The sequence below is a fragment of the Homarus americanus genome, unplaced genomic scaffold (assembly GCF_018991925.1).
Source record: "Homarus americanus isolate GMGI-L3 unplaced genomic scaffold, GMGI_Hamer_2.0 scaffold1024, whole genome shotgun sequence".
NCBI lineage: Eukaryota > Metazoa > Arthropoda > Malacostraca > Decapoda > Nephropidae > Homarus > Homarus americanus.
Window position 1 is genome coordinate 5,253,068 of NW_024715228.1, and position 13,908 is coordinate 5,266,975.

The following is a 13,908-nucleotide window of genomic DNA, read 5'->3' on the forward strand; positions in this document are numbered from 1 at the left end:
CTAAACAAGTCAGTAAATATTGATGTACAGTGATCCCTCGGTTAACGAGCGCCTCGGTTAACGAGTTACCTTCCATAAGATTCTTAACTTCGGTTAATGAGCAATCCCTCGATTAATAAGTTTTTTACGAGCCGACCTCAACATGTTTTCGCTTGCATTTGGCGGTCTACCAGCTGTAGTATTAGTCCGCCAATACAGTAATCGGTTCTAGGGCTTAAATTCCTTACTATTTTAGTAAATATCAAGTTTATACTATTCAATAATTTTAAAAGTTTTATTTTAAATTTTTTAGTCATTTTAACAATTATTGAACATAATTGAAGTATAGGAAGTTAGTTTTTTGCGCGCCATACAGCCTGTCAACACACCATACAGGCGTCAGTCTGTGCCTTGCTTCAGACTCTCTTCAACTAAACGCTTTTTGTTGAATTTAGGCAATTTTTGGTGAGCTGGAACCAATTACCCAAAAACCTATTGAAACAATGGTTTTGGTTAACAAGTTTTTCGGTTAACGGGCAACCTTCTAGAACGAATTGTGCTCATTAACCGAGGGACCACTGTACTAAGATTTCCAACTGTCCAATAATAATATGCTATAGTTGTATACAAGTGATCGCGGGCACCTTCGTGTCCGGTGAAAGTTTGAATGCTCGTGCTTGGCTAGCGTACAGCGAATGAGGGTGCGCCAAGTCCGTAGACTTGCATGGTTAATTAGGGTGCGCCAAGTCCGTAGACTTGCATCGTTTTCCATCGTAAATAAAATGGTTAATTTATGCCTTCCTAAAGAAACCACCGACATGGGACCAGGTTTGTTCCACTCTACGAATTTTTTTGCGATTTTTCCACCAAGTTTGATGAAAAACGATTGTGCCGTTTCGGCTGCCCAGAACAGATACACACATGGCTAGTCCTATAGTATATTAGACAAGTGATCGTGGGCACTTCGTGCTTGGTGGCGAGTCCGGTGGTTAGTCAGTTTTAGGCCCATCTCACATGACTGACCGACCATCGATGTTCTTTCCGCGCGTGGGTGTTAGTTTTCAATGCGTCTTGTTATTTACGCTGGTGGATGTAAGACCAGCTACCGTCACTGACGCAGCTATGGTTAATTTGGTGTTATTCTTGTTTATAAATGCCTTCTAATCTGTCTCAAGTCTATCTGTCCTGTCTATTGCCATCCCAACTGTCTGTTCGTCTGCGTGGTGTTTGACTATGAGCCCGTCTGTACTCTTTGTGTCGTCAAATCTGTCTGTCTTATCCGTTGTTGGCGTGTGTCTGCCTGTTTGTCTAATGTGAACCAGTCAGTCATCTGTCTGTATGTCTGTCTGTCATGTTAGTTGCCATATTGTCTATTTGTGCATGTATGAATCTGTCTATTTTTGTCAATCTCCTGTCTGTTTCACTGTCTAGTTTCACCCTGTGTAGTCATGTCTGTCTGTCTGTATGTACAGTATGTGTCTGTTATCTTTGTCATTCATAAGTCTGTCTATCTGTTAGTCTTTGTGTGCCCTTGAATATGTCTGTATTACGTCTCTCTCTCTCTCTCTCTCTCTCTCTCTCTCTCTCTCTCTCTCTCTCTCTCTCTCTCTCTCTCTCTCTCTCTCTCTCTCTCTCTCTCTCTCTCTCTCTCTCTCTCTCTCTCTCTCTCTCTCTCTCTCTCTCTCTCTCTCTCTCTCTCTCTCTCTCTCTCTCTCTCTCTCTCTCTCTCTCTCTCTCTCTCTCTCTCTCTCTCTCTCTCTCTCTCTCTCTCTCTCTCTCTCTCTCTCTCTCTCTCTCTCTCTCTCTCTCTCTCTCTCTCTCTCTCTCTCTCTCTCTCTCTCTCTCTCTCTCTCTCTCTCTCTCTCTCTCTCTCTCTCTCTCTCTCTCTCTCTCTCTCTCTCTCTCTCTCTCTCTCTCTCTCTCTCTCTCTCTCTCTCTCTCTCTCTCTCTCTCTCTCTCTCTCCTCTCTCTCTCTCTCTCTCTCTCTCTCTCTCTCTCTCTCTCTCTCTCTCTCTCTCTCTCTCTCTCTCTCTCTCTCTCTCTCTCTCTCTCTCTCTCTCTCTCTCTCTCTCTCTCTCTCTCTCTCTCTCTCTCTCTCTCTCTCTCTCTCTCTCTCTCTCTCTCTCTCTCTCTCTCTCTCTCTCTCTCTCTCTCTCTCTCTCTCTCTCTCTCTCTCTCTCTCTCTCTCTCTCTCTCTCTCTCTCTCTCTCTCTCTCTCTCTCTCTCTCTCTCTCTCTCTCTCTCTCTCTCTCTCTCTCTCTCTCTCTCTCTCTCTCTCTCTCTCTCTCTCTCTCTCTCTCTCTCTCTCTCTCTCTCTCTCTCTCTCTCTCTCTCTCTCTCTCTCTCTCATTACTCATCATATTTAGCACTTTTTCTTCCTTATTAAATAGGTGATTTTAATATGGTATTCTGGGAACTTTAAAAAACACATCCCTCCATTCATACCTCCACCTCTCACTATCCCTCTCTCCCTTCCTCGCTAGCCTCTTAAGGATAATAATGTTTCTTTTCCCTTTCTATCTTCTCCATGCATTCCTGTTATTATCTTTTTATCTCTTCTCCTTTTCCATGTACTGTACAGTCAGCCACAGGAATAAGTATACAGTACACTGTAGCCTCGTAAGGTCCGAAAATGCTCTGGTAACGTTGAAACTGCGCATCCAGAAGCATGATGAAACTCAGCCCCCCCCCCCCCCACCCCCACCTGTTATCTCTAACTATTTTCTGTTTCCTATTTTTTTCTTCTATTTACTCATCTTCCATCCTTTACTAATCCAAACAACATTAAAAAAAAAGAGAAAAAGTGGGGGGGAGGAGGAGCAGGGAGCTGTACGATAACTGCAATCGTCCGGCTGGCAGACAGCGTACAGTGACATCTTTTGCCAGGGTAAATAAAATCGTTAATTAATGCCTTCCTAAAGAAACCATCGACATGGGACCAGGTTTTTTTCACTACGAAATTTTTGCGATTTTTCCACCAAATTTGATGAAAAACGATTGTGCCGTTTCGGCTGCCCAGAACAGATGCATGCACGGCTATTCCTATAGTATACTGTATTAGATTCCTAATTCTATGTAATTTTGTTTTTCCTACAGCGCATTAATGAGAAGCCACAGGTGATCCAGGAGTATGAACAGGGCAAGGCAGTGCCAAATCAGAATGTCCTCGGAAAAATTGAGAGGGCCATAGGTAAGTTCATTGTGCTTTACAAGGCATTATGGTTACATAGTTTAAAACAGTGTGATACAGTACATCCAATTTTTTTATTATTATTTTTTAATTGTATATCCATTACTGTAACATACAATACATGCTTAGCTTGTTATTCTACTTGACCACATAATGAAACATAATCTTCATGCATTCATTTGTTTTATAAACAGATCCTGTAAACTTTTCAGTGTTTGTAGAGATACAGTATCTTCTTTGGTAACTTGTGGATACTGTACCTAAGTACTGTACTTATTGATTATTCACTTACATGAGGCGGTTGAGTTAGGAGATGGAAGTGAATGTACTACACTCACAATGTACACCACCAAGGTGGAATGAAGGTTATGTTTTAACTGCTAGTTTCATTGACCATGTACAGGTACTGAACACTATTTCCATTTCTAAGACATCTCACTTTAGTGCTCTCAGCAACAACCTCCCCTCCTCAGAGGCAGCTGCTGAGTTACCCTCCTGTACCACCACAGTGGCAGCCCCCGCTTTCCTTGAACTTTCCCCATACTGATGTAGAAAGTGCCAAAAAGAGACAGCCATTCTAGGAAGGGTATTTGCCAGGGTTGCTGGACAGGGGTTGTTTGAGTGCATCAAAAGCTTGTTGATACAGTAAAACCTCGATTAACCGACTTTCGGATTAACTGTCAATCCCGAACCCCCCCATTTTTTTTTTTTTTTTTTTTTTTACACGGGGATTAGCCCACCCGGGCACAGGTTACTGATCCACATCGTGGCCTGGGGGTGATAATGTAATAATATTAATAATGATAATGATAATAATAATAATAGTAATAAAGAACCATAAAAAAATGAAAAAATGAAAAAAAAATCAAGAGTGAGAAACAATGTACCTGTATGTTTGTTGTGTTGTCAATAGTAAGAGAAACAATTGAGACCCTGCAATTGTGTGTAAATGAGGCAGAAAGTCAGATCAGCAACCTGGGACTTAGGTCACAATTTTTGTGATGATATATGTTCTTTGACTTTTCCATTTTTTGTTCACAGTTTCTGTGCTGGTTCATATTTATTTACTAAAGTGGTTAATGTTTTAAAGCAAATTCTGTTGAAATATGAGTGGCAAATGAACAAAAATGAATAGAGGGACTTAAATGAGGTAGGTTAGGGCAAGGTACTTTGAAAATGTATGTTTTATATCCGTAGACCTTATGTATTATTAACCGACCTTTTGGATTATCCGTCGGCCCCTTCCCCCCATATGTGGTCGGTTAATCGAGGTTTTACTGTACTACGAAGTCCATAATGTAGGGCACGTTATCATTTGTAAGGGAGGTGAGTGGAGCTGCCACCAAAGAGTAGTGGCAATATTTTCATGTAAATAACCTGCTGCCATGCCCATGAAACTTAGTAAGGCTTTTGGGGAGGCCCAAACCCTAGAATTGCCTTCATGTTTGCTTTCTACGGGTGGCAGTGACCCTGACCCATTATATAACCCAGGGCCCAACTTCACTAACACTGCTGAGATACAAAGTTCATAACTGCCAGGAGATCTGAAGTCCAAACTAATCACTAGGGTGTGACCGTTGCCCTCCAAAAATAAAAAAATGGTCCTACAATGCTGTTAAAAGTTTTGGTGTTGTGTATTTATCTAGGAAACACCCCTGAAAATTTTCTTGGAGATCAGTGCATGTTTGAGCTAGCACCGTCGGCTTTACAAAATAACAAGGAATATTATTATCTAATGAACAAATTTAGTGGAATTTCTTTTACTAGACTTATAAGATATACTAACACCAAGCAAATGATCGATCATATCAATCTTAATACCCCTAAAACAATATTATAGATTAGTACGAAATACAATAATCCCAATAATTGCATTTCTAGGTTCAAAACCCATTTCTCCCAAGGCATACAATGAAAAAAAGAAATACTACTACCCCGCAATGCCTGGAGTGTTTGAGGAGCGCCAGCAGGAGATGGCTGACTTCTTCCGTGAATCTCTAGCCCAACCATTTACACGTGGCGACTACAAGGAGCTGGTAGAGATTTGTCTGCTGCTTGTAACTAAAGGATCCTAGCCAGTGAACTTCACGATGGTCCACCCCGGCGCACTTCACAAAGCAAGGTGGATGGCTAAACTGCTCTATACCCTCAAGATTGTTCTTTTGTCAGGCCAGATCAAAGAGCAGTTTCCCAAAGCCGAGGTTGTGACTAAAAGTCAAATCAGCAAGTTAGAACGGTTTGCTGTGTTCACAGTCGCTGTTTATGTCCCATGGTGGATTGGTTGCCTCGTTCCAGCAAGTGCGCCACTGAATGACTTAAATTTGGTCGAAACCTTGGCTGAATTTGCCCCATATGACGCCACAATATTTGACAAAGCACGTGTGGCACTTGGTAGACACACTTGGTACCTAACTGAGGAGTCGGCCCCACTGGCTTTGTTCTCGTCCCAAGTACAAGAAAGGACAAAAGAGGAGATGAGGAAGGCCCTTCTTTGCCATGAAGGCACTGAAGTTACTAAGAGATTGGGGCTCAATCATGGGGGCTATGGAAAGCCATATCTTCCCCCTGTCCCAGAAAGTGGCACTGCCCTGGTGTCCCTAATTGGGCCTGACTCAAGCCGGTTCTTCACCATTTTAGGCGTGCCCTATCAGTTTCTCCACAGTCCAGCCAGTGAATGGGCGGATCATGACGACTACCTGAACATGAAACGGGTTGTGGACAAGCTTCAGGTTGTCAATGAGGCTGCAGAGCGTGGTGTAAAACTTTGCCATGACTTTCTTAATGTTGCCAGGGATGAGGAGCGCTTTCAAGAAGTCCTTCAAGTAGTTGAAAATGACAGACTCCGCGTTCCTAATCAGCGCAAATGATCATCTGTTTCCGAACAGAAATTATGGTTTCTTGCTCTAGAGAAATAATACCTTGTGAATATATGATAAAACCCTTTAATGTACCATGAGAGAATAAGAATGATTAACTTTTTTGTGTTAGTGATAACAGCTTTTAATTAAGACAGGCAAATGATTTGTGTTAATATCCCTTATGATGGTTGTGTAATCTCATATATAGGCGCGTATGCCGTATACCGGTAAGCAAAATTGCTGGTGCTCACTCAAATATGCATGAATCTTCAAAAAATTTCACTTGGATATTTTTTATGTCAATATGCAACACCAAAATTTTGAACAGCATTGTAGGACAAAGTTGGGGCAACTGTCACACCCTACTAATCACCGTAACAATGATTAACAAATGATTTGTAATTTGCTGTGATTCCCTTAAGAATTCTGGCATTAGTTCGTAAAATGCCAGCAGGTGGCGTGTTTGTTTTCATTTTCTTCTTGGCTAATTGCTGTGACTGATACATATTTAAGTAGGAGACCTTGTAAACCACAACAGAAGACCACATGTTGTGGTCCCCTTTGACAACTTTTATAGATGAGATAGCGCATGAAGATTATCATTAATAATAATAATATTGATCAAAATATTAATAATAATATCTTGTATGGTAATAATAATTCTATAACAAGAATGTTAATAATATGATAAAACTAATAATAATATAATATCATTAATATTATTATTATCATTATTTTGGCCAATCTTTTTTTTAATTCTTGACATAGTTGTTTGGCTTGAGCAAGTAATGTCATCAGCTACACTCTGGAACTACCACTTGCGAAAAACTCAAAGCTATTAACACAGCCGTATGTGTTGGGAGTCTTGGGACCGCATGAGATGACCTTGCCACTCAACCAATATCTAGCCAGAGGATACAGTATTCCTACATCATGGAAGGAATGTTGCAGTAGGTGGTCATTAATGTGTAGAGGATCCAAAGGATCCCTAAACACCCTTTCCTTATGGAGTGCACACTCATGATCTGAAACAATTATTACTGTAGTTTCATCTTCACATGTTCACCCTCATGAGTGATTAGTGACACTTGAAGTACATCTGGCAGCTCTGTGTTTTGGTTCAGGTTGTATAGTAGAGAAAACGGGAGTTACATGACCTTATTTCCGCATTGCACAAGCTTGTGAGACCTCTGGAGCCACCGTATGTTACAAAGAAAAGTAAGCCATTTTAAATCGAGTTGTGGACTTCATAAGTCTTGGGTGAATTACCACCACAGGAGATATGAACTCCATAAGCACTTCCGAATCTCATAACTCATTAGTGAATCTGGGCCCAGGTTGGTCACCATAGCAGCTCCGAGAGAAGAATTTTGCAGATTAGCGGTGAACCCAACGTCGCTAAGTCATCGAAATAGAGCCTCCAGACGAATTAGATGTTCCTCCCAGGTATTTGCGATCACAATTAAATCATTAAGATAGCAAAAGATACCCCTAAGATCCTGAATAGTATTACTCATTACTCTTTGAAAAGTGGAAGAGACATTACAAAGACCAAAAGGCAAAACTAAATATTCAAACAGTCCAAAAGGGATGATGAAAGCAGACATTTCCCATGACCTTTTTTAAACTTATTTGGTCATACCCTGTTTGGAAATACAGTAGGGTCGGGATATGTCGCGAGATAGGGTTCAAGGATGTTCGCCATATATAATTACATGTAATCAGTGGAGAAAATAGGGTTAGGTTCTGGAGGCCATTAAAAGTGACTAAACTTGACTTAACGAGTTTATTATCTTACTAAAGCACCAATGAACATTAGACTCGGGAACACCAGACTCAGGAACACTAGACTCGGCAGCTGACACCATCCCGGGAACACGAGACTCGGCAGCAGACGCCACATTGCCACCCTCACATGACAATCCCACACCTGCATAAATGAACAAACCAAAAATATTAATTTCAGTATTAAATCTTTTCCATTAAGCTTTCCATTATCATCTCTTCACTTTTCACGTCATTAGCAACCCATTTACACCAGACTTAAAAGTTGGAATCTGCAGCAGAGTCGGCTGCTGACTCGTCACTCATGCCGCTCGACTCGCAGCCAGCCACGGTGGTGCCTCTGGTGAGCAAATAACCATTTGTTTGCCATGGCGATAAATTTGAAATATTTCCTGCCTGACTTCCCTCCTGAAATAAATAGATTTATCGCTATATATTGGAAATTGTTGATAATTTTGGTGGTCGCGATATGAATTTTTTTATATAAAAAAATCGGTATATCCGATCGTACTGTATATTTTTTTTACAAATATGCTTTGACCGACTGAGACAATAAGGTCATCTATTAAAGGTAATGGGAAGAATCGGGTCTAGTTAGACTATTTGGGCTTCCATAGGACACAATTCTACATTAAGGAGTACAGTATAGTCTCGATTTACGCGGATTTCCTTTACGCATTTGGTCATTTACGTGGCACCTGGCCAGACCGGCAATTATTAGTTACGCGGTAATTTCCATCATTTACGTGGGAAGTGGCATGGGCAGGGTGTGCACAAGGTCGCCCAGTCAACAAAACATTACCGAGTTCTTCACCCACCACAGCCAGCCCAAGTCAGTGATAGTGAGGATATGGACTTTGAGGGGTTTGACAAAGAGGCCCTGCAAGCCTCTGTGGTGGATAGTGATACAGGTGATACAGGTGAGGGCCATAATCTGCCCTCTGCCTCGGAACCAACCCCCCTTCCCATCCACGTGTACCCAGCCATCTCTTCTGCTAATGTAAGTGTTAAAAAACCTAATATTATTGATATTTCTCGTAAATATTAATTGTGTGTGCATACCATCATAAAATTAAGATGTTATTTTCACTACAACGTACGTATTGCGTCGGAAAAAGGGTAGTCTGGGGGTCGGCCCAGTCTCTATTTTGATTAATCCCATATGTTCTGTTATTTCGTTTACGCGTTTCTCGTTTTACGCGGACCTCCACGGGTTTAATTGACCGCGTAAACCGAGACTATACTGTACTCCTTTATATCTACCAGGGTTGTCCAAAAGGGCATTTGTGAATTTAGAAAAAACAAGGATAATATCTTCTCTTTGAGAAGGAAAAAGCTGGTGTAAATAACATATATCAGAAAGTTTATAGGAATTACACCTTCTTAAATCTTCATTGGTATTTGAACAAGGAAGCTCAACATCTTCCTCTGCATATGGCATTGGTAACTCTTCAGAGGACCATATATTCTGTTAGACATAATGGGTCTCTTTAGACATCCCGCAGACTCTCATCGGCGATATAATTTAAGTACACTACATAAATTTACATGAATTGACTGCATACATTCATGGCGGTGTGGTGTATTATCCATGCGTTCAAAAGGTTCAGTGTATGAGAGACTGTATAGGAGCTGTGGTACTTGCTCTGCAAAGGGGACCCAGGATTAAAGCTTTGAATTTTGACTTTAGAATCAAAAGTGGGCTTAATTTTTGCTCGAGTTGTTAAAATTGTCGAAAGTAATGTTATGTATAACGGTTAATTTTTTCTTCGATAGATCTAGGTACTGTGAGACTGTCTGCTTGGGCTGATCAGGGTGTTCTTTGAGCCATTGACCTTTTCAAATTTTAACTGCTTGTGTATGGGGGTCACCTCTGAGCTGAATAAAATTGTGTGGCATTAGCCAAATAAAATATTGAAAGTGGCTTCCCTGTAGTGAAAGGATTGGGAGGATCCACAAACTTGTTGTCCATACAAAAGCTCAAAGAAGAAAGGAGAACCCTAGGGACTCCTGAATACTTTCTTTGATGGCAAAAAGCAGACTAGTTTGTCTGTTGGCAACATTCAAGGGAACCTTGGGATTTTGGGTGGTAGACAGATGACAAATTATGCATGGATCCAAATTCTTTTAAAACAATAGAAATGAAATTAGACCCACAGTCCGAATTTATCTCATTAGGTATTCCAAACTGAGTAAAGATCTTCAATTAGTGGTTAATTATATTTTTTACCTTAACGGATTTTGGGGGAAAAGCTTCCAGATACCTTGTTACGGGACATAGCAGTAAGTAGGAACTGATGACTTTTCCTCATCTTTGGAAGTGGTCCAACAGTGTCTGTGATTATTTTCTCAAAAGGTTCTCCAACCACGGGAATGGGAGACAGTGGGACTGAAGGTTTTTGGGTGGTTACGTTTTCCAACCTTTTGACAAAAGTGATCTGTATTAATATACAGTAAGCCCTGCTCCCACACAGAATACACACCCATGCTTTTCAGTTTTCATATTTTATAGTTATGTATTATATTTTCTTTATTTCTAAGTCACATTATAGTATTCAAATGATTATTCCACAACTTCATAGTTTCATTACATGTAACAATGGCAACAGGTATAGCCATCTCACAGGCCACAGCTGACAAGCGATGTGTGTTATATTCTGAGTTGTGCTCTTTTTTCTGATTGGCTGTAACAAAACAAACAACTATGGCGATGCATTCTTGGTGGAATTCATTAGTTTTTGTATTGTTAAATTTATTTTAGTTTTAGGCCAAAAATGGGTGGGGGGGGGTACAAACTTGGTAATAAAGAGGCTGCACTCAAGCCACTTTGTAACAAGAACTTCAATTTTCTCTTCTAATGTCATCACTTTAGGCTTTTCTGTACTTTACCATCACGTGGAGATGCATTACCTTTAGAGTCCATACTGTTTAATAGACACTTGAATTCAAATATGGTTGCAGGCCACCCTAACATCCTTAGCGAAACTTCGTCATTGTGGGTCACAATGTGCTCATTGTTTAAGGGTTAACATACATGATTGACAATTTAACTTGAAATGTTTAGTTTTCAGGTTAACGGTTACAAAAAGTGAGATAATGGCCAGGAAAATATCATGAATTAAATTAGTCAGCATCTTTGCCAACAAGCTGTAGCCTGACAAAACCCAGCAGTCACAATTAGAGAGAGAAATTAACTCCCTTGCCCCTGTACACAGCATTACAGCAAGGGTGTTACACAGCATACTCCAACTTAAATAAGAAAAGTGATCAATACTTAATCATTTATAATGTGCACTAGTGTGCTCAGTACCATCACTTTTACATTTGTTGTAAGATATTGTAGGGCAACGCACCTAGTTAGAATACACAATGTTTTTTTTTCTGAATGACGTGAGAGAGCTGTGGAGAACACAAGTGCAAAGGTGGTACTGGCCTGCACTAAACCCAGAAAACAAATGCCTCCATGTTTTCTAGGCTCATTTGTTTGCTAGGCTGAGTTAGTTGGCCACTTACTTCATATCAGAGTATATAAAACTAGTCTATCAGTGCAATTGCCTGGCTTGCAGCATAGCCAAAGACAAAGCATGAAAACCTAACTCTACTAATGAAAATGCAAACTGGATCATTCAAAAAATTTCTTGTTAAATTGAATATACGCTTGTTCATTGAATTTTCGCACCTGAAAACTCTATTCTCTATTGTTAAACTGAATTCTCATTAATGAAGTACTCATTCAGAGACACCTTACAGAAGTGAATTTTAGGGCTTGAGTAAATCGTATTATTTTCAAGTTGGTTTCAGGAACAAGATGTTAAGCCAGGGGACTGTTAGTTTCCTCCACACTGATGATTTTCTTGTGTGTAGAACAGTTTTGTTCATGTGTTGTCAACTGTGGCAACATTTTGGATATTATTGTAGAATCTTGCTAAACAGATAAATTGAGAGGAGGGGTCCAGTGAAGCCATTTTTCCGATAATCCTGATACTGAATCTTTTACCTGAGATATTGGATGTACACTATACTGTAGTCTAAAATATCAGATGATAGTTTGAGGTCAACTCATATCTACATTCCCTGGGTATACAGGGTGTTCATAAATGATCTAAATGATTTGATTCTTTAATATTTCCCATACTAATTAAGATATAAAGCTAGAACCAATTGGCTTATTAGTAATTGGTTTGGTTGTTTACTGACTGACTGATTGATTGACAACTAATTTTTCTAATAGTGCTGGATTGGTCATGATGGACTGATTGCTTGGTCTCCAGGATCACCGGACATTACGCCATTGGATTTCTTCCTCTGAGGTTTTGTTAGTGATGTTGTCACACACATTGAAGTGTATTAAACATGTATGAAAACTTTAATAGTTGTTCGATTGCTTACACATAATTTTAGCTTTAAATCGTATTAGTGTGAAAAACATTAAAGAATCAAATTGTACAGATGTTTTATGAACACCCTGTACATCATCACTTGTGTTAACTGAATTTTTGGTTACTGTTACTAGTGCTAATACTGTACAGTACAGTACTGTATCCTGTAGTAGTTTAAAATACCGTGTATTAAACTTTACTGTACATACTGTACAGGAAGTCCCTAAATTACAAATATCTGACTTCCAAATGCAGTACCAAGGTACCTCATCCACTGCCTAGATTTTACTGGAAATATATTTAATGATTAAATGTTCCTCTCTTTCTTCTCCTTCTGACTTAACTGCAAGCGTCATCTCTGGTTTTTAGGGCTACGCCTTCGTGGAAAGGACAAAGGCCAAGCTCTACAGCCTCCTGGGAACAAGAAGAAGTAACAAGAAGCAGACACTGCACTTCTCTTGCTTTATTCAGAAGTCTTGCACATGCAACTGAGCAATTCCCTAATGTTCACCTTTTTTGTTCTTTTATTTATTTTTTTATTATTATTTTCTTTTTAAGCTGAGTTTTCTATTTTCCCTGGAAAGGAAAGACTGTTACTTGTTAATGTTGGAAACATATGCAATTCTTATAAACATGCACTGCACTTGAAGGATATTTTATGCTTATAATGGATTCCTTATGTGTTAATACAATGTTATTTCTCTAAACTGTATATGTAATTTGTTCTGTAGGTTACCTCTGTACCATCATACAAGGAAATCTGAGTAGAAAGTTTTTTTTTGCTGATCACGTATTATGTGTGCATACATTAACTTTCTCGGTGTCAAACTCTTCAGAAGGACTAATTTGTTTTCATTCTTCTAATGTTTCCATGCAATTTAATGGCATATTTGGGAGCTTCTGACTACCAAGCATTTAATTGTTTGCAAACAAAGACAGGTAATGGTAAATTAAGGAGAAATAAGTTGAAATGTCATTTGATCTATACTTTTATCCATTTGGCATACTTAATTGTTAAACTTTTTTCAATTTTCTAAGGTGTATGCTGAATAAAACCCTTTAAGTACTTGCACAGTAGTTTTAAAAGGCTTGCACTTAACTATATAACCTTGGCAAAAATAGAGGTACAGGTAGCTAAGGAGTCAATATTATTTAACTGATACTCTAAATTCAAACTCATTCAAAGGTGTCTCTGTCTTACAATGGCTAATTCAGATGGACACCACATGGATGAGTAACCACATAGAGAATATTCCCCAAACCTTAAGTCAAGGACCATATCTTCTTTATTCAAGTGTTCTAGATTTGTAGAATAATTCTGTATATTTGTATGACTGTCATATATAGTAGGTGAATCTTTATTCATGTGCTCACACATAGATTTAATGTATGGAAATACAGTATAGATAATTGACTATACAGTACAGTACACCATAAACAAGTTGGTAAGTCTAAAAAACTAAAAGTATTACATAAAACATATACGTACAGTATAGTATCAAGTTTTCCATGAATGTATAGTATACAGTACACCTGTAACTAAAAACTGCCAAACAACTTAGTAGTGCTACATAGTGAATGCAGCACAAGGATAAAAACATCCATCTACAGGTGTAGGAAGAAGTGCATTCCCATTGCTTATCTCGGGAAACAAGTAACTTTAGCCAGCAAGTTAAGGGGCCCCTAAAGCACTGCTGCCCCTTAGAGAGGGAGCCTG

General features: G+C 39.4%; 1 protein-coding gene across 1 annotated transcript in view; it reads left to right on the forward strand.

Moving 5' to 3' along the window:
- Positions 1-13,261, forward strand: part of LOC121856287 (endothelial differentiation-related factor 1 homolog) — a 36,925-nt gene extending 23,664 nt beyond the window's left edge. Inside the window, exons 4-5 of the mRNA XM_042351736.1 lie at positions 3,076-3,169; positions 12,561-13,261. Of these exons, the coding sequence (XP_042207670.1) occupies positions 3,076-3,169; positions 12,561-12,625 (159 nt within the window). The 3' untranslated portion in view covers positions 12,626-13,261. The remainder of the gene's footprint in view (positions 1-3,075; positions 3,170-12,560) is intronic.
- Positions 13,262-13,908: the final 647 nt, after the last annotated feature.